Genomic DNA, 27,477 nt, shown 5'->3' with positions numbered 1-27,477 from the left:
TATTATCCAGAGAAGACTTAAGAATGCCTGAGTGATCAAGAATCAAAATATTTACCTTAGCAGCAAAGACAAAAATAGGAAATAACTCAAGCAGCCTCTAGGCAAAGCAGTATGCTGAAAATGTCTCATATTGTACTGGTAACAGATCAACATAAGAAAGGACTCCAGTGTGCAACTACTGAATTCCTGCTGTCTACCAATAACAGTTTATCCAGCATCTCCTGATAGCAACTTATCCAGCGTCTCCTTCTGAAAAAGCAACACCAAAACCAAAGGCCCCATAGAGTACGTAAAATGCCCATCACGTTAGATAAATGCCATGGGACTTTTATGCTGCTACAACCTACTGCTGACTACAAATAATAGTTATTATAGGCTTTGAAAAAGTCATCCGGAATTAAAAAAAAACCCACAAACACACAAGCATAGAACACAGAAAAATCTAGATGCATTGTTTTAGCTCTGTGACATAAAGATGATTAAGCAGCAGTAAATTTTTTTAGCTGCACCTGTAAAAATATGAAGAGGACCTTCAAAGAAATAGCAAATCTTCAATCAAATTTCAGATCACAGTAGCAGAGAACATAGTATATTTAGGAAGACTTGTAGTGAGCAACGAAAACCTGTGTTTAAAGTTTTGTGTTATACAGATAATGAAATCCTGTAATAACAATATATATAATGGAGTAACATTCAACATTAGATTATGCAGTGAACTAATCATTTAAAAAGAAAGACAAACTAAAAAAACAAGCAAAAAACCAAAACCAAACAAACCAACCCTCCCCCCCCCCAAAAAAAAAAAAAACGAAAACAAAACCAAAAACCCCAGGCCACTAAACAAAAAACAAACCAACAAAGTCTTTTCAGGTGATATTTGTAGACTCAAAAGGTGTTTTGGCACAGGTCTTCAAAAACATGTAATCATTTGTCCTAGAACTAAACCTTGCATTACATACATGTTGTTATTTTTGGAAAGACAGTCCTTCAAATATAAGACAACTCAGACACCTCCTTAACACAAACAGCTACAGTTTCGCCCATTACTCATATCTGTTTCAGACTTCAACAAAGTAAAATATGTCTTGTTCAGAATGCAGTAACTGTAAAACTGGTAACAGCTCCCATCTCAACACAGCTGATCAGTATATCTATAAGAAGCAGCAGAGAAGGTATTTTTTGAAGCTCTGAAAAGAAAGGACAGCAAACATGATCTCCTCATCATAGGCACAAACTCGAAGGGAAAAGTTTCACGGATTCCCCAACACCATACATTTGCATTAAAACCAGGCTAAAAGGCATTCACAGATGTTAAAACCAGAAGAAAAAATGTGTTACGGTTCATTCTGACCTGGGCAAAACAGGACAGAAAATTTCACCCTTAACAAAAATACTATGAAAAAAACCCAAAAACCCAGAACAAAACAAACAAAACAAACAAACAAAACCACACACAAAACCCCAAAACAAAACCCCCAAAACTCCATAACCTTCTGAGCTAGAGTGCAGAAAAATGCTCTAAGATCAGGAGAAAGAAAAACGCTGCTTCTTCTGTCAATGCTAAAAGGGACTGTTGGGATGGTTCAATCTTAATCACGGACTACAGCCACCCCATTCATATAATAGCTTAAGAAACTTTCAAACTTGTCTATAAAATTTGATTAAAACGTTACTTTTGTTTTGGTTTGGTTTGGGTTTTTTTATGTTACAGTGCAAGGTTTATCCATGTGCACAATAAAGGTATGATTTTCAAATTTAAAGCTTACTGAAACAATGTAAAAAACTATGGAATTGCAGCACATATAGCATTAATTTTAGCTTAAAACACATCAATTTTGCTGAGTTTTATAATGATTAGGCATTAGTCCCTTAAGATGGAATGACTATCTAAATGTTGTTTTGAACTAGATGAACTAGTTCATGAATCACAGCAATGATGAAGTTGTCCCAAAAGTGGGATCGTTACCCAGTGTGCAGAACGCCAATGTATACACAGAGTTGAGGTATTTTATTGTCAGCTATTTTGCAAAATAGGGTGCTAGGTGGAAGCTACACAAATCAATCAAACCTTAGGTTTTTTGTACATCAGATTATATACCTTTCAGAGAACAAAGAAATTACTTTTCACTGGTCAAAAGTTACTAAATCTATGATTAATTCGTACTCTATCTTCTATTGGGTAAATTTTCCATGTAAATTAGCACACAAGCTCTGTGAGGGGGGGGGGAGCAAACTTTATTGGTCCTGAACTGAGTCAGTGGTTGCGAACTCCCCCTGCCACCTTTACTTTTCACCCGATTACTGCCATTCCTTGTTGACTACTTGTTTTTCCTAGGACTTATTTTGTCTTCAGCACCTTCTGGTGCAGATGTTCTGCTTTTATCAGTCCTTTAGCTCTTCCTCCAAGGTTGAGGTAGTTCGTAAGGAATGTACTGCTTATACAAAGTCTTGTTCTTCTAAGTGATGCTGTTAATCAAGCTAGACACCATTATCACCATGGCAAATTCCATTCTCTCTGTGCATCAATGTTGTATGTGAAAAAGCCAGGAGAAGACATTTTCTTGGGGGAGGACAAGAAAGGAAAAATAAAGGACAAGATATACAAGGAGGTAAAAGAAAGAAAGATAAAACAAAATATATTAAGCTACATGGAATAAGAGGGATGTGAGAAGTGGTGGAATAATGATGTGAAAAGGCAACACTAAAAAAGATTTGCTACAATCTATTAAGAAATATAGAATGAACTAAAATGTTTATGATAAATACATCTAGTATATTAAAATGTTTACAACAAAAATGGCATGGAGTAAAACAGCAAATGCTATTTCTCTCAGTTGGAGTGAGGACATTGTGGAAATAACATGAATATTTTCTATATCAGTCAGTTGTTGACAATTACAAATTGTATAAATGACACAGCAGGCTGCAAATTAGGTAGGATCAAGGAAGACTATAGAGCCCTGGCGAGGCAGGTGGAAAACATTGGTGCCTGGGTCATCTTCCCTTATATGCTACCACTTAGGGAAATGGAGATGGCCAGAAGCAGACGCATAGGGTGGATCAATAACTGGTTTTGTGGCTGGTGTCATCAAGAAGGTTTTGGCTTTTATGACAGTGGATCATTCTTCAATGATTGTAGACTGTTAGGGAGGGATGGGATCCATCTGTCTAGAAGGGGCAGAGAATCTTTGGCAGCAGGCTGGCCAGTTTGGTGAGACGGGCTTTAAACTGAAGGACCCAGGGGGTGGTGTCCAGAGTGGCTGTTGCTTCCTTCTGGAGGATAGATCTTGTTAACCAGTGCAGGGATAGATGTTGCTTGATTGCCTCTTAAGATGAGGATCATAGGGCTAACTGTATCGAGGGTTTTTGTGGTGAATCTTACACCCTTTCTGGGGAACCTAGCTGTGACATTACCTCTCTGAAGTGCATGTATACAAATGTGCATAGCATGGGAAATAAACAGGATGAACTGGAAACTGATGTGCGGTTACAGGGCCACGATCTCATTGCAATTACTGAGACATGGTGGGATAGCTCACATGACTGGAATGTTGTCATGGACAGCTATGTACCTTTTAGGAAGGACAAGTCAGAGAGATGAGGTGGTAGAGTTGCTCTTTATGTGAAGGAGCAACTGGAATATATCCAGCTCTACCCAGGGATAGATGAATGAGTTGAGAGTCTATGGGTGAGAATTAAGGGACAGGTTAATATGGGGGACACTGTTGTGGGCGTTTACTATAGGCCACCTGATCAGGAGGAGGAAGTTGATGAGGCCTTCTATGGGCAGCTGGAAATAGCCTCGCAGTCACAGGCCCCGGTTCTCCTGGGGGAATTCAACCACCCAGATATTTGCTGGAGAGATAAAATGGCCAGCACACACAGTCCAGGAAGTTCCTGCAGGTCACTGAAGATAACTTTTTGTTACAAGTGGTGGGGCCAACGAGGAAAGGTGTGTTGCTGGACCTTGTACTTACAAACCAGGAAGGACTGGTTGATGACATAAAGGTTGGGGGCTGCCTTGGCTTTATCGATCATGAGATAGTGGAACTCGGGATCCTGGGGGGGGGGGGGGGGGGGGCAGCAAAAAAGTTAGCAGGACTAGAACCCTAAACTTCTGGAATGCTAACTTCAGCCTCTTCAAAGACCTACTGAGAGGAATCCCATGGGATAGGGCTCTAAAAGAAAAGGGAGTCCAAGAGAGCTAGTAATTATTTAAGCAACACTTCCTCCAAGCCTAAGAACAGTGTAATCCCATGATGAAGAAATCAGGCAAAGGGGGCAGGAGATCTGCATGGATGAGCAGGGAGCGCCTAGTAAATCTTAAACTCAAGAAGGAAATTTATGGGATGTGGAAAAAGGGGGAGGACGCCAAGCGGGAGGACTGTCGGAACATCGCCAGGATACACAGGGATGTGACATGGAAGGCCAAGGCCCACTTAGAATTGAGTCTGGCAAAGGACATCAAGAAGAAGAAGAAGGGCTTCTACAAGTATATTGGCAGCAAAAGGAAGATAAGGGAAAATGTGGGGCCGCTCCTGAATCACATGGGTGTCCTGGTAACAGAAGACACAGAGAAGGCGGAATTACTGAATGCCGCCTTTGCCTCAGTCTTTACTGCTAAGGACGGCCCTCAGGAGTCCCAGACCTCGGAGGTTAGAAATGCAGGCCAGAGAAAGGAAGACTTTCCCCTGGTCGTAGATGGTTGGCTTAGGGACAGGCTAGACAGACTTAACACCCATAAATTCATGGGTCTTGATGGGATGCACCCAAGGGTGCTGAGGGAGCTGGCACATGTTGCTCTGCTGCTCTCCATCATCTTTGAAAAATCATGGAGAATGGGTGAGGTGCCCGATGACTGGAGGAAGGCCAAGTTACTCCCATCTATGAAAAGGGCAAGAAGGAGGATCTGGGAAACTGCCGGCCAGTCAGCCTCACCTCCATCCCTGTAAAGGTGATGGAACAGGTCATTCTGGAAGTGATCACCAAGCATATAGAAGAGAAGAAGGTCATCAGGAGTAGTCAGCATGGATTCACCAAGGGGAAATCTTGACTGACCAATCTGATAGCCTTCTATGATGACATAGCAGGATGAATCGACCATGGGAGAGCAGATGATGTTATCTACCTTGACTTCAGCAAGGTTTTTGACACTGTCTCCCATAACATCCTCGTAGGTAAGCTTTGAAAATGTGGGTTAGATGAATGGACTGTGAGGTGGATTGAGAACTGACTGAATGGCAGAGTTCAGAGGGTTGTGATCAGCACAGCAGAATACAGTTGGAGGCCTTTAATCAGTAGTGTTCCCCAGGGATTGATACTGGGTCCTGTCTTATTCCTGGATGAAGGGCAAGTTTGCTGATGATATGAAGCTGGGGGCAGTGGCTGATACACCTGAAAGCTGTGCTGCTTATTCAACAGGACCTTGGTAGGCTGGAGGACTGGGCAGAGAGAAACCTCATGGGGTTCAACAAGGGCAAGTGTAGTGTACTGCACCTGGGGAGGAAGAACCCCAAGTACCAGCACAGGTTGGGGGCTCACCTACTAGAGAGCAATTCAGCTGGGAGTATTGGTGGATGATAAGTTGACTACGAGCCAGCAGTATGCCCTTGCGGCCAGGAGGGCCAATAGTATCCTGGGGTGCATCGGGAGGAGTGTGGCCAGCAGGTTGAGGGAGGTGATCCTCCCCCTCTACTTGACCCTGTTGAGGCCACATCTGGAGTACTGTGTCCAGTTCTGGGCTCCTCAGTAGAAGAAAGACAAGGAGCTACTGGAGAGGGTCCAGCAAAGGGCCACAAGGACGATCAGGAGTCTGGAGCATCTCTCTGATGAGGAGAGATTGCGGGAGCTGGGCCTGTTTAGTTCAGAGAAGAGCAGACTGAGAGGGGATCTCATTAATGCATATAAATATCTCAAAGGTGGGTACCAGGAGGGTGGTGCTGGACTCTTTTCAGTGGTGCCCAGTGACAGGACGAGGAGCAATGGCCATAAACTAAAATACAGGAAGTTTCATGTCAACATACTTCCTTACGTTGAGGGTGGCAGAACACTGGAACAGGCTGCCCAGGGAGGTCTGGAGACATTCAAAACACACCTGGATGCGTTCCTTTGTAACCTGCTCTAGATGGCCCTGCCTTGGCAGGGGGGTTGGACTAGGTGATCTCCAGAGGTCCCTTCCAACCCTAATGATTCTGTGACCTGTGGACCAACCCTCTGCTCAAAGTAGGAGCAACTTCAAAGTTACATCAGGTTTCTAAGGGCCTTCCAAGTCAAGTTCTGAAGTTTGGACTTCCTTTACAATTGGGATATTTATAGTTAGTGAAAACTGGATGAACAAATTCCTTTTCAGTAGTTGAATATAAACTGTGCTGTTTTACAGGAAATAAAGCTAGTTCAGCGGTGACTAAACCTTTTTTTCTGTGATTCTTTGAAATGTATTTTGCCTTATGAAGAGATATCTTTATGAACCTTTTAAAACACTGGATTTCACCTAATTATTTTGCATAATGTATCCTAGGAAGGAGGGCAAAAAAAATGTAAAACCAAAAATACACATGAAAAATTTGAAGTTCAAGACACTTTCTCCCAAAACTGTCTGGATGAACACTCAAAACTTGATTTGCAAGAAAAACATAGTTACAACATTATTTCTTCTGTGAAACTTATTTCTAGTATCTAGAATAAGATTCTTACAGTGATACAATAGTAAAGAGACTGATATCGGATTCAGACCTTTTTTTCCCCTTTAAAAGTATGTCCAAAGTTATTTCAGAATATGTATAAAATATTCCTTCAGAAAACAAAATACTCAAAAACTGCAGAAAAGTTATAAACCTGACATTAAAATGGATGCATTGCTCATGTGTGACACAGCTACTAGTCATGCCAATTAGTCATTAAAACCTTTACACATTACTAAAATATACTATATTAATAACCACATACAATACAGACTACAAAAAAGTATACCTATAGAAACATTTTAGAAAGCATACACTCACTGTATGTGTCTCTGAGGTCTCTGAAAATTCCTGAGTTTCTGCACATAGATTTATGTGATAGAAAAATCTATCCTTTTGAGACTAGAACACAATTCCATCAGAAAGTTTTCAGTATTCCGTATCAAGAACACAAATGTTTTATTTGTAATCTGTAGACTAAACTGGCTGCAAAGATTTCATAATTTTACATCCAAGTCTAGCTACCTATTATTGTTAAGAAATTGAAATTTTGCCTGTTCTAAACCTCAAAAAGGAAGAGGGGAAATGATCATTTCTAGGATAAAGAGAAAATATTTATCAAGGAGGCTAATATTTTTACAAATAAGTAATACTCATTCTAAATTAAGTCTTTAAAAGCCTAAGGTTAGTAGAGAACAAACACAGCGTGCTAAATTCATTTTATAAATCTCAAATTCATAAGCAGTGACATACCTGAAACAGCATTCATAAATAAGCCTGTATACAGCTGAAATCCTCTCCCCTGCTACTTTATTTGTCTATTTTTTCATGACAGGTCTATAAAAATAACTATGTAGGATATTTAAATGTTTTAAATTAAAAACATTAAATAAGAAAGGAACACTGACCAGTTAATGACATTGATTTCACAATGTGAAATGATCTACTTCGGTCTGAAACCAAAGCCAAAATTACTGCACCAAGAAGAAAAACAATCTTATTTTTAAAAGTGTCAGATTTGCAGAAGAGACAATCAATCAAATATCAAACTTACAAACTATTCTGAATAATTTCCTATTCATATTTCTAATTTGAAAATGCTGGCCCACTGTTTACCAGTTTCTTTCCTCTTTCCGCAGACCATAGAGACAACAGTAACTGAATTCTCCTAAAGACAGAACCTTTTTATAATCTTAATGTGACAGGGCCTAAAATGTGGAGGCTTCCCAACAGAGTTTTATTTATAGTATAAGAGAGGCAGATGGGACTTTGTAACTGCATTCTTATTGCATCATGTCAAAACATCCCTTGGAAAAATCACATTTAATTTCCAATTAAAAATATAAAAGAATTTTAGGGCTTGTATACATAGTATACAACACTCCAACTACACTGATTTAGTTACAGTAGTAACAGTCCCTTATATAGACACACTTAAACCAGTTTAAACCATTCATATAGCTCTTATGTTTAAACAGATAAATTACCAGATCAAACTAATGTAGCTGAAGTACAGCTTAATATTTAACTGCTCCCACATTAGGTACTTGCATTGCAGTAAACAAATGATTTCAGTTACACTGTAGCAAGATTTCCAGTAATGATAATCCCACAGACAAGTTTCACTCTGTTCCCCAAAATCACCATATAAGCACACATATAAACTATCAAATGTTTGTGTTTAATTTCTAACCACAGGAGTAGCAAATCTAAAAGAACAGGAGTGTACAAGATATAATGAAATTAAAAAAATAAAATCTTACCTTTATTACATTTGGATGACTTGTTCTTGTTAGGTTTAAAACAAGAGCCCCTTGATTTATCTTCTCTATCCTTAATAAATTTCTGCACATCATCCAATGAAAGCTTTTGAAGGACAACTACAGGCTTAGCTCCTTTATTGAGATCTTCAACTAGCAGAGTCTTCTCTACTTTGTCCTTCTGTTCACCTTTAAACTCAGTTTTCCTTGACTCCTGAGTAACTTTGCCATCTTTATCACGCTTGATTTTTGGAATGACAAAATGTTTCAGTGCACCAGATCTTGCCCCCAGCAAATAACTGGGAAACTCTGCTTTACTGTCATGTGCTTTATTAGTATCTACTTTACTCTTATTACCATCTGTCCTTCGTTCATCCTTGCTGTTGGGTGATTTAAAGCCAGGTTTATCAGGTCTTGATTTACTAGAATCTCCTTTACCTTCCTGTTTAATGCGAGGGCTGTCAGGTCTTGATTTGTGGTCCCCAGAAGAAAACCTTTCCCTTGATTCACCAGACTCATGTCTATGTTTCCTTTCAAATTTCTCAATTTTTGAACCATCAGATTTAATACCATGCTTAGAATCACGTTCATTTTTGTTTGAAGATCTCAAATATTCAGGCCTTCTAATCTTGGATGGATCTCCTCTGTATCTCTCTGACTCCTGCCTGTCCTCAGATCTTTGTTTATGGGTATCATGGTCATGCCTCAGTGTATCAGAAACTGAACGCCCATCAGGCCTCTGTCTTGTTGGATCAGATCTACTTTCAGATTTTATCCTTGAAGGATCAGATTTCACATCTAGTTTATGCCTAGCTATTTCAATTTTCTTATCTGACAATGATTTACTTGAGTCCCTCCTGTTATCATGTCTATATTTAGGCGTTTCGGGCCTGCCTTCACTCTTCTGTTTCAGTATTTCAGGCCTCTGCCTTATTTCCTGCTTGCCATTATTTTGTTTTCCCTCATTTTGTTTCATCTCCATTTGCCTGCTCTCATTTTGTTTTGATTCTGTCTGTCTATTTTCATTGTGTTTCACTTCCATTTGTCTGCTTTCACATTTAGCTTCTACCTGTTTCTCATTATGCTTACTTTCCAGCTGCCTGCTCACATTTTGCTGAAATTCCATTTGTCTGTTTTCATTTTGCTGGATATCCATCTTTTGACCCTCAAAGTCCAATGTTTTCCTAAAAATCTCAGGATAGTTTTCAGGTTTAAATCTAAGAACTCCAACAGTGTCTTCTTGTGGAACACACAGAAATCCATCATTACACTGCTTAATTTCTTCAGGTTTTTTGATGGTGTTCAAATCCTGAGTTACTGTTGCCTGAGAGTCTGCTCTTCCTGCTTGCTGAAGATCAATACTAACCATCAATGCTGGCCTTGCCCCATTTCCTGCAGAACCTGTCTCCTGAGAAGCTGCTCTATTTCCTCCAGTAGCACCTCCAGCCTCCTGTGGTTTGTTTTCTTGTTTTCGCTTCTTCAGAGGCTTATCTACAAATTAGAAGAGAAAAATCACACATGCTATATATAGAAACAGTTAAATGTCCAAGCAAAAACATCCATTCCCTTCCACCCCCACCAATTAATCCTCCTCAGCATGTATGTGCACACACAACAAAACCCATTGAATTTAAAAGCAAGAATAGAACTTCTCTAATACTTTTTAATGTATTTGTACTATCATTTGTTGTCAGTCTACCACATGTGCCAATTAAAAAACCACCCTCAAAGCATAAGAAATCCAAGTCCACAAATCAGTTTACACATGAAGCAGGTTTTGAGGAATACTACTATAAAAGATTCTCTTTTGCAAATTCAGCCTGCTTCATTATACATGAACTAACCTAGGATTTGCAACGATTAAGATGGAAGTTCTCCCTATTTGATTCAGTGCATCAGCTGGACTTCACACATATTGTAGCCAGGGAACACATGAACAATGAACAAAAATTATTTAAATAACTTCAACACCACATGCTTCTCTTTGAAACAAGGAGTAAATAAAGAGTTGGAGTCTATACCATAACACACATGTATTAGGTGAGGGGCCACTACACACATAAAAGCTTGAGTATTTTCCCTTTGCAGCCATAATGCTTTTCATGGATGAAATAAAAAATTCGGTGATAATTTTACGTAGTGTCAAAAGCTTGACTCTGCAATAATCCTTTCAGTTTACATTTTAAAAAAAATCATTAAGAGTAGAATACAGAAAAGTAAACCAACCACACACAGTATAATTTGGTAGACTTCATAGAAATGAGAAGTACATGGAAATATCAAAAGGACTATGTTCTATTAATTTAAAATACAACCTATTTACATTATCAACATGGTACTCTAAAATTAATTTCTGCCACAAAACTCAAAAGCCCTGCCTGCACTAATGCTTATATTCTCATGTCTCAAATATCATTCCATAATTTATAAAAAAAAAATCCCCAATTATTTTCTCTGTAATCAGGGAATATTTTTTTTTTAAGTCTAAGTAATGATCAAACACAGGTTGGAAAATCTGTTGTAGATCTATTGTCAAAACATCTAGACCACAAATGCAATATAAGAAAAATAACTTATTTTGTAACTATATTTGTGGTGCCCTATCACCAGATGCAATGAGCCAGCTCTCTTTTTGGGAGCAGGGGAAGGGAGAAGGAAGAGGGAATTAAACTCTAACCAAAAAAAACCCCAACCTCTCAAGCTAGAAACTGGAAATATAACATATGACTTTTGATTTATTTTATACTCGTAGAAGATTCTTATTCAGAATAATTAAAACTCTGAAGGGTCATCTCCAAAATGAACATTACAACACACTAACAAGTAGCAGCACGATCAATTTCAGTGATATGAACAGGTTTGTGGGGGATTTTCCCCATCATTTTCATTCTCAGGTCTATTTTTATATCTCTCCCTAAAACTCCAAAATTATGTACATTTAATGGCTGGGAGACAGTAAAGACAGATTCAATAAACTCCATGCAGAAAGTGATCACCTGCAAGTAAGGAACTTTTCAAAGTTCAACAAAAACCTGTAGGAATGCCTGCCAGCTTTATGGCAGACATGTTAATCAAAATAAATTTGCTAAATTGAAGGTGCAGTTTTTTTGCTTTTTCTTTACAACTGTTGGATTCATATGAAAACTCATATAAACTTCCCTACACTACTTATTAAAATAAATGTATTTTTTTGAAACCTTCATGCAGTGACAAAAATTCTTTTTCTCCCTGTGATGAAGAGAGCTTTGACCTCACTGAGCTTCATGGCAGGTCTTAGGAATGGCCATGAAGTAGAAGCTGCCAGATGGATAGATTTCAAATTTGATTTTTTTTTAACATATACATACATTAATATATGCACATATACATAGATATCACTACCTTATTTCTCAATTAAAACTCTTTAAATTTTGAAACACAAATTGAGAAGCCTGTATTCTTAGGAAAAAGTCAGTCAGCTTTTCATTTGAATCCAGAAGTCTCAACCACACTGAAAAAGTACTGTAAAACTCTGATGGTGGATCTAACAGTAGCCTTTAAGACATGACTGATACCAGTTATCTGCCATGTTCCTTTAACTGAGATTATCACCTGTAGCAGAAGGGAACACACATTCATATTTCCACAAGTGTGTTTCATTGTCCTGTGCATCATCTCAAGGCACTAGTGCTAGGTTTGCATTAACCTACCAGACTGACCAAGTCAGCCAAGAGCCAAGCAAATGTTTCCTTCTGCTACCCCTACTACAGGAGCAAGGCAGATGGCCAGGAGCTGTGATGCCTTAAACCGCTGTAGCTGGATCAACCAAAACTCGCCTTTCAGAACCCTCATGCTGAGGGCTCCAAGATAAAACAACCAAAGCAATTCAGGTAGGACCAATTTTCTCTCTTGAACTTCTATAACTGACCAGGCTCAAAATGCTGCCCTTCATCATCATCCAAAACATGAAATTGTAAGTTGAGAATGCATAAATAATTCATTACATCATGACGTGGCATATTCCCTCTAAATACAGAGCTCTCTTGATGCACCTTCTTCATTTCTCTTGACAAGTGGGTGCTGATCTTTTAGTAAGTTATAACCACAACCTGTTGACATCTTATCTGAGAAGAAAGGGATGCCTTCAAAGTTTTCTTTTCCCAAATGGTAAGGCGATTGCAGACAGTTACAGTTTACTCACAGATTTTTCATATATTTCCAGTGCATCTTGATGGCGATCCTGAGAACCAGAATTGATCATTACATGCCTCTATAAGATTTCTGGATCTAGGTCAAAAAAGCTGACCCAAAGATATGAAAATATCAGGTTGAATGACGACATCAAAGGTAGGATGAGTACATAGTACCACTATCTTCATTGAGCATAATGGAAAATTTCCACTGAATGAGCAGAAAAACTTTTTAGGTTGCCATCATAGCTACAGAAATATGAAAGGTGAAAAACACCATCAGGCTTTGGGCTTTGAGGGCTTTTATCAAATCTTGAACTTACTTTGAACTATATGAGAATAATTAATAGAGTATCAGAGAAAATAAGAGTAATTAACCTCAAAACAGATGTATTCAGGTCTTCTCTTTTACAATCAAATATATGCAAATTTGCATATATCTGCCTTGTTAAGGCATGAGTACCAAGACCCCTTAGGGTCTTAACGAACAGATGATCTTAGCAACTTTTACTATATCCATTTAAATATACTTCATAACCTTCAAGGCATCAGTATCCAAGCTTCATCCACTTTATTACACAGATAATAGTATTTTTTTTAATTATCATGATCCAGGACTTTGCAAAAATATTAGACTAATGCTTTTCTTTCAATTCCTTCAGACCTAGGTTCAAAGCTTGCCACAAGTTCTGAACAGGTATGCTCATAAGCTTTTGAGACCAATAAAGTATGATCAGGATCCTTTTCCTTCACTCTTTGTAACAGTTTTCTTAATAAAAGGAATAAGTATTAAGCCACAGAAGAGCTTTCTGACTATATTGACTATATTAGAGAACAGGTATCTAAGTTTGTTATTCTCAGATTCTTTTATTTTTAGAAACACTATTCACTCCTCCCCCCCCAACGCACACCCTACGTAGATAACATCCAAAATGTACCTACATTTCCCTGAACAAATTTATGACAGTTCAGAGTACAGTCTGATCCCAGTTATTATCCTATGTATGCAATCTTTTGGCTGGGCCAATCTCCATGGATGTTCTCTTTACATTACAACATGCTCACCAAAAGGCATTCTCTTGGTACTTATAACAAAATCATAAGCTACCTTATTCTAAAAACTAGGAAAGATATTCTGTAAAATTAAATGGGTCACTGTAGTGCAACAAAATATTAAAGGAACCACAAGTTTGAAATGGAAAAAAAGGTTAGGTGGATTTCCAAGCAGTTGTGTCTCACCTGTCCTGTTATGAACAGGACATTCCTGGAGACTGGTTGTGGCCTTCATCTTTGGAAATATTTGTGTGTCAAAACAATGAGTACCTTCAGATTTAGAAATCAATTACTGCAGAACCTTTGTGCAAAACCACATTGCACTGGAATAACCACAGATATCTTCAAATATATTTCTGCTGAAACTGCAAGACAATTGTGATTTTAAGAATATCCATCCCAAAAACAGATATACTTGGAAGCTAAGCATCCAGAAGCTGGACAAGGGGAGCTGCATTAAAGAAGTATCTACATTCTTCCATTTAATCTGAAATCTTTCCAAAGCAGTAACCAGAACACCACTAGTGTTGGAGTCTCCAATATTACTGCTTTCTTGCAAACCCGATGACTGTCTTAGATCCCAGATTAAACTCTTTCAACAAATGACTATGTTGAACAAGTCCGGTCCCAACACCGATCCCTCAGGGACACCACTTGTTACTGGTCTCCAGCCCGATATTGAGCCATTGACCACAATTCTTTGGATGCGGCCCTCCAGCCAGTTCTTTATCTACCGAGTGGTCCATCTATCAAATTGATGTCTCTCCAACTTAAGAGACAAGGATGTCATATGGGACAGTGTCGAACGCTTTGCACAAATCCAGGTAGATCATGTCAGCTGCTCTACCCTTATCTATCAGTTCCGTAGACCCATCATAGAAGGCCACCAAATTGATCAGGCAGGATTTCCCCTTAGTGAAGCCATGCTGGCTGTCACCAAGCACCTTGTTGTTTCTCATGTGCCTTAGCATGCCTTCCAGGAGATTCTGCTCCAAGATTTTGTCAGGCACAGAGGTGAGACTGACTGGTCTGTAATTCCCTGGATCATCCCCTTTCCCCTTCTTGAAAATGGGGGTTATATTTCCCTTTTTCCAGTTGTCGGGAACTTCACCTGACTGCCATGATTTTTCAAATATGATGGCCAGTGGCTTAGCAGCTTCATTTGCCAGCTCCTTCAGGACCCACAGATGGATTTCATCAGGTCCCATGGACTTGTGTACACTCAGGTTCTTAAGATGGTCTCGAACCAGATCCTCTCCTACAGTGGGTCCAAGGTCTTCATTCTTGCAGTCCGTGCATCTGCCTTCCAAGACTTGGGTGGTGCAGTCAGAGCCTTTGCCAGTGAAGACTGAGGCAAAGAAGTCATCAAGAACCTCAGCCTTCTCCAAATCCAGGGTAGCCAGTTCTACGAATAGCTTCCGGAGGGGGCCTACCCTGTCCCTAGTCTGTTTTTTATTCACTACATACCTATAGAATCCCTTCCTGTTATCCTTAACATCCCTAACCAAGTTTAATTCTAATTGGGCCTTAGCTTTCCTAACCTGGTCCCTGACAACTGTTTTTATTTAATTTTTTTTTTTCACAGATCTCTCCAACGCTGTCCAAGCTCCCTTTCACCCAACTGGGTTGCGTAGACCGCAAGAATCTGAACCAATCAATATAAACTGGATACGAGGAAGACTGCTGAGGTGAGTAGCCTGAGAGAAGATGCCTTCAACACCTGAGCAGGGGGAAGCTCAGCGTCCAAGAGCCTCAAATCAGAGCAGGTGGCTGAGCTGCGGGATGCTCTTAATAGGCTAAAAGGCTAAAAGATGTCAGGCTGAGAGGAAGCTGGACTGCTTGCTCCAGGCCTAAACTGTGCAGGGGCCTCAAGCGTCCATTGTAGCACATGGAGGAAAGAAGAAGGCTGTTAACCCAGGAAGCTGGGATCTAGTAACAGAAAAACCCAACAAAACAAGGAGGAAGAGGTCAATTAAAAGCAAGGGGCTTCCTCCTAAATCTGATGTCCCCACCCAGAACCACTTTGCAGTTCTGCAGGGGGGTAAGGAGGAAACATGAACAACCGGCTGATCACCAGTAAAGATCACTATGGGTGTGACGGGTCATAGTAGTAGGGGACTCTACTTTGAAACGAACAGAGGCACCCATCTGTCAGCCTGACCCAGTCTCAAGGAAGGTGTGTTACCTACCAGGGGCTCAGATGAATGTAAGTTGCAGAGAGCCTGCCTTGTCTAGTAAGTCCCACTGACTATTACCCACTTGTAGTCATCCATGTGGGTGCTAGTGATATAGACAGCAGTAGCCTGGAGAGCATTAAGAAGGACTACAGTTAGGCCAAGTTAGAATTAAATCTATCAAGAGATATGAGAGATAACAGGAAGGGATTGTATAGGTACATTGCAAATAAAACAGACTAGGGAAATTGTGGGCCCTCTCTGGAAGCTATCAGAAGAAATGGCTACCCTGGATTTGGAGAAGGCTGAGGTTCTTACTGACTTCTACCATGCAGCCTTCTCTTCTTCAGGCTGAACAGCCCCAACTTCCTCAGCCTATCTATCTTCATACGGGAGGTGCTCCAGTCCCCTGATCATCCTCACAGCCCTCCTCTGGACTTGTTCCAACAGTTCCATGTCCTTTTTATGTTGAGGACACCAGAACTGCACACAATACTCCAAGTGAGGTCTCACGAGAGCAGAGTAGAGGGGCAGGATCACCTCCTTCGACCTGTTGGTCACACTCCTTTTGATGCAGCCCAGGATACGGTTGGCTTTCTGGGCTGTGAGCGCACACTGAAGCTGGCTCATGTCCATTTTCTCATCAACCAACACCCCCAAGTCCTTCTCCACAGGGCCGCTCTGAATCTCTTCTTTGCCCAACCTGTAGCTGTGCCTGGGATTGCTCAGACCCAGGTGTAGGACCTTGCACTTGTCGTGGTTGAACTTCATAAGGTTGGCATCAGCCCACCTCACAAGCGTGTCAAGGTCCCTCTGGATGGCATCCCTTCCCTCCAGCGTATCAACCAAACCACACAGCTTGGCATCATTAGCAAACTTGCTGAGGGTGCACTCAATCCCACTGTCCATGTCAGCGATGATGATGTTAAACAAGAGCGGTCACAACACTGAACCCTGAGGGACACCACTCGTTACTGGACTCCAGCTGGACACTGAACCATTGATCACAACTCTTTGTGTGCGGCCATCCAGCCAGTTCTTTATCCACTGAGTGGTCCATCCATCAAATTGATATCTCTCCAATTTAGAGAGAAGGATGTCGTGTGGGACAGTGTCGAACGCTTTGCACAAGTCCAGGTAGATGACATCAACTGCTTTACCCTTGTCCATCAGTTCTGTAGCCCCATCATAGACAGGCTGAGAAAGTTGGGGCTCTTCAATCTGGAGAAGAGAAGGCTGCATGGAAACCTCATAGCAGCTTTCCAGTATCTGAAGGGGGCTTATAAGGATGCTGAAGAGGGACTCTTCATTAGGGACTGTAGTGATAGGACAACAGGTAATGGGCTCAAACTTAAACAGGGGAAGTTTTGATTGGATATAAGGAAGAAATTCTTTACTGTGAGGGTGGTGAGGCCCTGGAATGGGTTGCCCAAATAAGTTGTGAATGCTCCATCCCTGTCAGCGTTCAAGGCCAGGTTGGACAGAGCTTTGGGTGGCATGGTTTAGTGTGAGGTGTCCCTGCCCATGGCAGGGGGGTTGGAACTAGATGATCTTGAGGTCCTTTCCAACCCTAACTATTCTATGATTCTATCCATGTGCTTTCTTTGTGAAGAACAATAGTTTTGTAAACTCAACTGTTAAAATAGTTGCACTTCAGGTTTTGCTCACACTTTTTGAAATACACAACACAGCACAAAATTTTACAAGAAAAATTCAGAGTAACAGCACATTTAATGAAAACTACTGATTTTATGTATTGCAGATTAACATAACCAGTTAGTTTCATATTCATTTGTTCTAACAACAAACTTAAGAAATAAGCAAATTGCTTTGAAATTTATTGGTGAATATTTTTAATCTCTCTTCTGGATTTTGATTTCATGTTGATATCATATCTTACATTCAAACAAATATCTTCAATTAACTAGACCCATGTGCTGATTTTGGCTGGGATAGAGTTAATTTTCTTCATAGCAGCTAGTATGGGGCTATGTATTGGATTTGCACTGGAAACACTGTTCATAACACAGGGATGTTTTCCTTATTGCTGAGCAGTGCTTACACAGAGTCAAGGCCTTTTCTACTTCTCACACCACCCTGCCAGCAAGTAGGCTGGGTGTGCACAAGACGTTGGGAGGGGACACAGATGGAACAGCTTACCCCAACTGATCAGAGGGATATTCCATACCATATCACATCATTCCATAGGAGAAAGGGGAGGGGTCATGTTTGGAGTGATGGCATTTGTCTTCCAAAGTATCCATTACATGTGATGGAGCCCTGCTTTCCTGGAGATGACTGAACACCTGCCTGAGATAGGAAGTGGTGAGTGAATTCCTTGTGTTGCTTTGCTTGTGTGTGTGGCTTCTGCTTTATCTATTAAAATGTCTTTTTCTCAACCCATGAGTTTTCTCACTTTTATCCTTCCAATTTTCTCTCCTGTCCCACCAGGGGGGAGTGATTGAGCAACTGTAGGGGGCTTAAGTTGTTGGCTTGAATTTTGCCACAACAGTCCTTTCCGTTGTCCAACATGGGGCTCAAGAGGTTCAGGATAATGACAGGTTTGATTGGAATGTGCCAGTTGAATTTATAGCTGTTATTGCTGAGCTTATTAAGCCTTGTGTTAAGGCTTGCTTGCCTTATTGTAAATCAGAGTCTAGTGCTCATTAATGGCTGCTTTTTGCTTTTGCTGTTTGCTGCAGTGCTTATCATCTTAGACTGCTGTGCCTGGGAACATTTTGATAACAGCAGAGTGAGCGAGCAGCTGTGTGGTTCTGGGTTGCCAGCTGGGCTTAAACCATGACACCTGTGAATGAGTCCACATGGCAGAAAGACACCCTGAAGCATCTGTGGCTCATAGATAAAGCTCTGCTTGGGGCAGGTACACCCCTAAGGAACTGCAGTCTGTGGATAAGTCCAAACCAAAGCAGGGGCAAGGGGAGGAGTTCATTTCAGTGTTAAACCCTATGGTCTGGTCCAAAGAGGGTGGAGATTGTAATGGAAATGAAAATACCTTTAAAATGTTGCAACCCGTGATTTGAGTTGTATGTTATAAGAATTAGTTCAGCAGGAACCACCTGAACTAATGGAGGACAAGCCTTACAAGAAGCAATGCAAGTGCACCAGTGACCTGACCTGAGCTGGCTCTGGTGCCCAGTAACTCCACACAACATACCACCTCTCCTGCCCTGAGTGACCACCATAACAGATGGAGTCCAGAGACATGGACTAAATGAACTCAATGGACATTATGTTGACATCTGTGGACATTTTGTCAAAGATCATAGAATAGTTTGGGTTGGAAGGGACCTTCAAAGCTCATCTAGTCCAACCCCCCTTGCAATGAGCAGGGACATCTTCAACTAGATCAGGTTGCCCAGAACCACATCCAGCCTGGCCTTGAATGTCTCCAGGGATGGCACATCTAACCACCTCTCTGGACAACCTGTGCCAGTATTTCACCACCCTCACTGTAAAAAATTTCTTCCTCACATCCAGCCTGAATCTCCCCTCTTTTAGCTTAAAACCATCACCCCTCATCCTATTGCAACAAGGCCTGCTAAGGATTCTCTCCCCATCCTTCTTACAGGCCCTTTTCCAAACTGAAAGGATGCAATAAGGTCTCCTCAGAACCTTCTCCAGGCTGAGCAACCCCAACTCTCTCAGCCTTTCCTCATAGGAGAGGTGTTACATCCCTCTGATCATTTTTGTGGTCCTCCTCTAGACCCTCTTCAACAGGTCCATCTTTCCTGTACTGAGGACTCCAGAGCTGGATGCAGTACTCCAGGTGGGGTCTCACCAGAGTGCAGTAGAGGGGCAGAATCACCTCCCTTGACTTCCTGGACATGCTCCTTTGGATGCAGCCCAAGATACGATTGGCCTTCTAGGCTGCAAGCACACATCGCCAGCTCATGTCCAATCTTTCATGCACCAGTACCCCCAAGTCCTTCTCCTCTGGGGTACTCTCAATCCCTTCATCCCCCAGACTGTACTGATACCAGGGGTTGCACTGATCCAGGTGCAGGACCCTGCACTTGGCCCCATTGAACCTCATGAGGTTCACATGGTCCCACTTCTCAAGCTTGTCCAAATCCCTCTGGATGGCATCCCATCCCCTGGGTGTGTCAACTGCACCACTTAGCTTCGTGTCTGCAGACTTGCTGATGACGCACACAGTCCCACTATGTCATTGATGATTATATTAAAGAGCACTGGTCCCAGTACAGACTCCTGAGTGTTTTCACTCAATATTTCATTCTTTAAGAAAATATAAAGTAATTTTTCCTAGATAGATGAAAACATTGCAACACTTAATTGGAATTTCTCTAGATAGAAGAAGAATTTCTTCCCCTTAATTTTCTTAAAACACATGTGAACACAAGACAAAAAAAACCTCCCATCTATAGGAACTGGACATTGCAAACCTGATTTTTTCTTGGGAAAGCTATATGAGGTACCAGTTTCATCCATTACAAAACATTACAAAATGCAGACCAAATGAATGTTTGTATACACAAAATACACCATACCTGATTATCTCACTGTCCTACTACATAGAGCCACAATCATTTATATTTTACACTGTCTCATTTCATCTTCTGGTATTAGTGACTGTAATCTTCTGCAAGATTCCTATACAAATGACTACACTTACATTCATATCTCCATTTTTTAAGTAAATAAAACATCTTTTAAAAAAAAAAGAATGGTAATATTCTGGTTATAATTACACATTCTGTCATTTCATTCATGAGCTACATAAAACTAGATGTAAACAAACAATTTTTAATACTGTTCTTCTGTTAGTCTCCTCTTTGGTGGATTTTCATGGGGAGATTGGTAATGGGGAGAAAGGGAGAAGAGCTGGATAGGAACTTATCTTTTAAGAGAAAAAGTTTACTTACCTATAACTGTAGTTTCAAGTTTTGCTCCAGCAGATTAACACTCTTGGGATGTGTGTGTCTGCTGCTATGGGCTTGGAGTTAAGTAAAAAAAGAAGGGCCCACAGCAGACATCAAAATGCCCCCTAACTGATCCAATTATCAGAAATAGTTATTACAGCTTCACTTCTTCCTAATTCAAAGAACCTACAGTAAGATTCCAAAGTGGGTAAAATGTATCCTCAGAGGTAAACTATACAGTGGGAAAAAAAACCCACAGAAATGACTAGGTTTGTCGCATTAAAAAAAAAAAATAAAATGCTTCTAATGCTTTTAAGTTCAAACAAACAAAAAAACACACCACTACCAAACCAAACCATAAAAACTAAAAAAAAATTGCCTAACAGTAAAACGGTTAGTGATTAACGAGTTCCTGACTCTTCTCACAAACTCTAGAGAACAGTGCCTTTTACAAATAAAAGCAGAATTCAGTCTGTTAACACAGCTGCATTATATAAAAGTGTCTTTGAAGTAGCCTAAAATCTACTATGTATGGAAGAGCTCAAATTAAAATTGAGCAAATCCGAATAAAATAAAAAACTAAAGCAATGTGAAAAAGAGTCTCTGAAAAAAAGATGGGTTGATTTCTGTTTTTTCAAGTAATTTTCAAGGTTATATTTCCTTTTCCCCATTCTAAAAGACTCAATGCTCCTTTTAACAGTATCTTTAATATTTTTTATTTGTAATATTTGGGTTTTTTAGGAAAGCATGACATATCTTGAGGTAGAAACCTTGAACCTGAAAATTAATTCAGTACATCTAGATCTTGAAAAACAAGAACTTAATGTAATGTTCTGAGAAAGGTTTAGATTGAAAATGACTGACTAGCTTTGAACTACTTGACTACAAACAAAAATAACCCATTTGTATCTGAACAGTGGCAAAGCAGGAGTTAATGAAAAGAACTGAGGTTACCAAAATGGAATTTCTCCATCAACACTCCCCCCACCCCTACCAAGGAAGAAAATATTTCTGATAAGAGCAAAAATTCCTGTGCCATAATTTTCTAAAACTCCACAGGATTTCCTGTACTTTCTCAGAGTAGTCAAATCCAGAATGTGAACTAAACACAGTCCAAGTTAAGTGAAAAAAATAGGTTCAGAATATGGACCTCTGCTTGTTTCAAAAGCATTCAAGAGCACCAGGTAATACGGGAAATGTGACTACTGACAGTGATTAGAAGAAAGCGTGCGTGAAGCTTCATTATTTCTAATTCTTTAGAAAGATATCCTGATGTACCTAAGCGGAGGATCATTCACTTGTTCTCAACTGTTGTGGGAAAAAAAGACAATTCCTTTCTGTATTAAACCTTCTGAATCACTTCTTTTCAACTCAAATAATCTGAGTCTTGATAAACAACAGCTTGATCTATCTGTTATATATTACACATCCTTTCAAAAGAGAAGATGTGATCTATTGTGGATTGATAACTTGTATCTGATGAGGATATAGAGGCCATTGTGAGGGAGGTAATGGGAAATGAAAACCCGAGGCCTGTCATGTTCCATGGACTTATTTGTTTGTTCTGAAGCTTTTAAACATAATAGATGCATTAGAATGTAACTTCTGGTGCCAAGCGCCTTGATCTCCAAAATCTCCAATTATTCCTTTCATTAACAGATACAAATTTCTTGCAAAATTAATCAATACAGAGAGACTTCCTTGATGGAAAAAGTAGCAATAGATTGACTCTTGTCCTTCCAACACAGAGGACAAGGACGAAAACAGCTTTTTCAAATTTTTTACCTTTCTATCATGATGAAAACACCATATAATCCACTTAATCCAAGATCCAAATAAACCAAAAGGACAGAATTATAAAAACAGAGCTCTGAAAAGAACTCAGATACGGAGACAAAAGTTCTATGTTGTATAAATCTCTCCTTATGCATATCTGATAAACATTAGGTCAAATCTGCCAGATTTTGCATTAGTGATTTTTGCACTAAGAATTCCTTTTTCAGAAAGCAAAAGTGTGACAATCAGGTTCCAGGAAGATATGCTGCTTTTCAAAGAAGGTGGCACTTTTGCAAAGACCTGTGTTCTACCTGCGAAACAGAGACTGCCTCCTACTTTGAGAAACTTTGTTTGGTGGAAGTTAAATATTTTAATATTTTAATTAGAATTAGGAATTACTGAAAATACTATAATTTCCAAAGGATTCTAATCTACATGTCCCACATGTACCAAACATTCTAAAAGAACCTCAATGTTGAAAAAAAAACAAAAAAATAAAAGCAAAAAAACCTCAGCATTGCCATAGGTAAGTGCAGTAGTTGTATAAAAACATCCCCAAAAACCATTTTCTCCTCTCCTTTAGAATAAACAAGTTTCACCACACTAATGGTTCCCACTAATGGTTTCCCTCAGAAAGAACATGTCACATGTCATACCTAACAAAAGCCTTACTGTTAAAAAAAAGGCATCTGAAAACCTCTGATGAAGCATAGTACTTTAGAGATTTTATGTCTATAAAACAAACAAAAAAAACCCCACAAACAAACCCCCCCAAAAAAAAAACAAAAAAAAAAAACCAACAAAAAAGGACAGAAGTGGCCACTTCTATCAGAACTTGTGAATACAATTCAACTCAAAATAATTTATGGAAGACAACAATGCGTGCCTACACAGAAAGTGTAGTGTGACTGTAATATGTATTCCCAAGCCTCAAGTACAAAAGCAGCAAAGATTTTCCTAGACTTTAGTATGCGCTAGCATCTAGAGTAAGGTCTCTAGATGGATGCTTGCTATGTACAGTATCAGCTAGCACTATACATTTCTGTTTTAATTAGACTCAGTACAGGCTACAATTATACTATTTTCTTGACATAATGTGAACTGAAGTTACAGTGTATGTACTAAAATGCATAAATGCCAGGCTTTTGCATAAATACAGTAAGCAACTTCACAAAAATTAATGACAAATTTAGGAGTTACCGGATATATTTCTAACAGACATATTCCCATAGGAATAACAGAGGAAGCTTCCACCAAACCAAATTGCTATAACTAGAACAATCCTGGAGTGTATCAAATTGTAGACATAGTAGAAACTTACAAGCAACAGCAAAAGCATTACCAAAAAATAAGAATCCTATTTCTCCAAGGTAACAACATTTCAGGAAACATGTCCCAAAACTACTAAAAATCCTTCTACTCAATACTATTCATTCATGGCTGAAAGCTCAGCAGCCAAAGTGAAAAGAGCTGCTGTCTAGCATAGGGGCAACTTATCACCAGTGAATAAATGGTGATCATTTGACCCAATATAAGGCAATTCTTGCACCTGATCTATAGCAATTGTAGGAACTCAGGAAGAAATGAGACCTGGCAGAGGATGCAGGCAGAAGGGAAGCGTAAGGTTAGAATCCTTATTTGGTAAGATGGTTATTGAGCAGTAGTGAAGGGGAGAGATCACATTCCATAAAAATCACTCCTTTCCCCAAAGGAAACAAATCGGAGTCTGCCCTTGGCTATGTAATTATGGTAAACAAACTTCACAACTAATATTCAACATCTCCTGAAAGTCAGAACAAAAGAGAATGAGTGTTTTAGTCTGTTTGAAGGCTGCTGTGCACCATCAAAAATACACTGCATTTTTTTAGATGTTTTGCAGCTAAAATATGATGGAGAATATACTCAGTGTGGGGATGTAAAAGTAGCGTTTTAAGTAGTAGGAGACAAACCACAAGCTCTCCATAAATAAATTTTAAATTAGTAGAAGAGATGTAAGCAAAGTAACAAATTCCACCACTTCATTAAATCAAAATTAAAGGCAGTAGAGATCTCTTTTGAGATGAGCACCTATTTTCCCAGCATATTCACAGTGTCTTCTAACAAAACTTGATTTAGTTACCAAATAAGAAATATCTAATAAAGTAATCCTTTTAGTAATTGCAAAAAGAATATTTACACACAAACAAAACAAACTCTCTCTCTCACACACATTCCCTCCAGGCATCTTTGGGGGGGGGGGGGAATAAAAATGCTTGAACTTGTGCTCTCTGCTGGTTAAAGACCCAAACTGTATGTAAATTCAGTTGCCTCTGCACAAGTATGTCCAACTTCAACTATTTTCACCTATGAACTTCCAAATATGTGCTGTTTTTCACTCTGCAAGATTTTTCTTGGAGAATGATCTAATAAATTAGCATTATGCTATTTTTTTTCTCTTAAGTTAAACACAGTGCAGAGTAAGCTTCTGAAAAAATACTTAAGTTAAGCTATCACTATCTACTTTATAAACCATATCTCATCTTCAAAATTTACATGTGCGTTTTGCATCCACTTTCGATATTTCTGAAGAAAAAAGAAAGACTAGAAAAAAAATAGGATAAAAAAAAAAGAGAAAGAAAATCAAAGAAGATAAATTCAATGAAAATCGGTTCAGACAACCAGTACAGCTACTGAAGTGAAGAGCAAATACTTCAGAGGCTCATTTGGTTCTGTGCTAGCCCATATGGGTATATGTTAGTTCTCTAAAGCCTGTCATGCCTACATAATAATGAATACCCAGTTGAACAAACATTGAAGACAATATAGTAGTATATATTATGTAATCATTACAGTGCCTTTAAAAGAACAGATTTGATTTGAGTCTAACACCTCCTTCATATTAGATTCAAACTGGGTTATGAATAGAAATGGTATAAAAGTGTTTTCCTGTATTTTCTTAAATTATGCAGCATAGAATTAATTAATAATTCAACTACCAAAATGTATTACAAATTTTTACTTACGGTACTGCTAGGATTTTAGAAACTATAATGTCAATTGTACTTCATTCATTCTCATGGTTCAAAAAAAAGTAGCTTAAAAAGAATTCTGAAGCAGAACTTCACTTTCCAGCCATTAAGATCCCAAATAAAGAATACCAGATAGTTAAAAAAAAAAAAAATGCATGCAAGAGATTACAGTTCACTGTTGGAGTGGAATGGAGATGAACGGCACAGAACCACCTACGCTGAGTAAACAAAATTGAACTATGTGACAATGACAGGAAGGTTTTTTTTTTATATATGGGGATTATATGCATATATATTTATATAATATATATAGTGTATACACACACACAATCCTTTTACCTTTATCTTGTACTTCTTTTGAAAATCGCTCCCTTTCAATAGCTGATTCGCGTTCTATTCGCTCAATTTCAGCCAATGCATCCAACTCTACTTCATCATATGACGTTACAGTTCCTTGTTGCGAAACATGTTGCTGTGTCTGTACCACAGGAGTTTGAGGTTGTTTTGCAGCAACTGAAGCGTTCTGTTGTAAAACAGGCACTTGTTGCACCTGAAGGAATGCTGTCTGTTCATGCTGTGGCAAACACTGAGCATCATTTAGTGGGCGGTTAATATCCTGTGGAGTAACGGGTGTTTTAGAAGTCTGTCCTGGGTACTGCACATTAAAAGGAATATCACCCTCTGACACACAGCTGTTTTCCAAACCAGAAAGCATACCATCCTGTTGGTCCATATCCGAAGATCTTACACGAGAGAGTCTTAATGTAAGCTTAGTGGAGTCCTTGGAAGGAGAACTAATAATATCATACATTGCAGCTTTTTCAGTCTGGTCTTTTTCATCCTTGCCTAACTTCATTTTCTTTTGTTTCTTTTGCTTTCTTTCTGGAGAATCTAACAATATGTCTGGGGGAACATCTCTAGGTGATGAATAAGGTTGAGGCTGAGATTGTTGGATTAAATGTTGTCTTGATCCTAGAATAATAATTCAGAAAAACTGAACAGTTATGTTGTTTCATGTTTATATATAAACACACTAAATATAACCTACATAATTTTAATATGTATATGTACATATATCTGTGTTCACAAAAGGTCTAAGTGAGATTGGTAGGAAGCACATCATTCCTAGATCAAGATGCAATCCAGATAGTTGCAGTGTATTTCCTAGGAATTCTAGCCATTCACTGAAAGTAGAGAAGGGATCATTTCAAAGAAAATGGAACAAAAACCCCACCACCAAAAAAGAATAAATAAAAAAAGTACCCGCAGGTTCAGAGTATCAACTATAAGAAAATAGTCAATGAAAGCAAGTTTATTACAGAAAAAGGAAATCTCAAAAAGATTATTAATAAAGATTCAATGATAAAGACTTAATGATCAGTGTATAGGCATTAATCATTTCAGCCACACAACTTTTTTTTCTTTATTTTAAGCAAGCTCATTCTAACCTCCCCCACTCACTGCTATCTAAAAAACACTACTTGTATCTAAACCACTTTTCTATCACTCCCTGCCTTATATTCCCTCTTTTTTATTTTTAAATGTAGGAATTTTTACTTCTACATTAATCCATTTCAGGCTTTGTGTATATCTAGAGAAATTTTTAAAACATTCTCCAATTATTCACATGAAATTTTTTTGTTCCTCAAATTAAACCAGCTCCCCATAACTGTTAGCCCAGAAAAAGCTTCTAAAAAAAGAAAAGCTTTTCAATCTGTTCCAATTATAATTTTAAGCTATAACTTCTGGCTTAAAAAGAAACACTGTTGTGAGAGAGAAAGAAAAAAAAAAAAAAAGCCTATTGACTGGACCAATAAGGCCAGCCTCTTCTTGTTAAACAAAGCAAACATTTATTCGATCCCATTCATCCACTGGGGAATACTGATCTTCAGAAAGCAGTGACTGAGATTATTATTAGTCATTCTAGTTTAGGTCATCATAGGTCGATACTTCTAA

At 39.1% G+C, this 27,477-nt stretch overlaps 1 protein-coding gene across 4 annotated transcripts in view; it reads right to left on the bottom strand.

The window, feature by feature from the left end:
* The window catches only part of LOC136004505 (nipped-B-like protein), a 198,838-nt gene that overhangs the window by 87,846 nt on the left and 83,515 nt on the right, over window positions 1-27,477 (bottom strand). For 3 of the 4 annotated variants that reach the window (XM_065661044.1, XM_065661046.1, XM_065661045.1), the window contains exons 9-10: window positions 25,861-26,493; window positions 8,444-9,931 (exon numbers count right to left, since the gene is read on the bottom strand). In XM_065661044.1, coding sequence (XP_065517116.1) covers window positions 8,444-9,931; window positions 25,861-26,493 — 2,121 coding nt within the window. The remainder of the gene's footprint in view (window positions 1-8,443; window positions 9,932-25,860; window positions 26,494-27,477) is intronic. The other variant, XM_065661047.1, reaches the window with a different exon arrangement.

Source organism: Lathamus discolor, chromosome W, assembly GCF_037157495.1.
Source record: "Lathamus discolor isolate bLatDis1 chromosome W, bLatDis1.hap1, whole genome shotgun sequence".
In the NCBI taxonomy this organism is placed as follows: domain Eukaryota; kingdom Metazoa; phylum Chordata; class Aves; order Psittaciformes; family Psittacidae; genus Lathamus; species Lathamus discolor.
The sequence above is the reverse complement of the archived record's forward strand: the minus strand, read 5'-3'. Positions and strand labels throughout refer to the sequence as shown.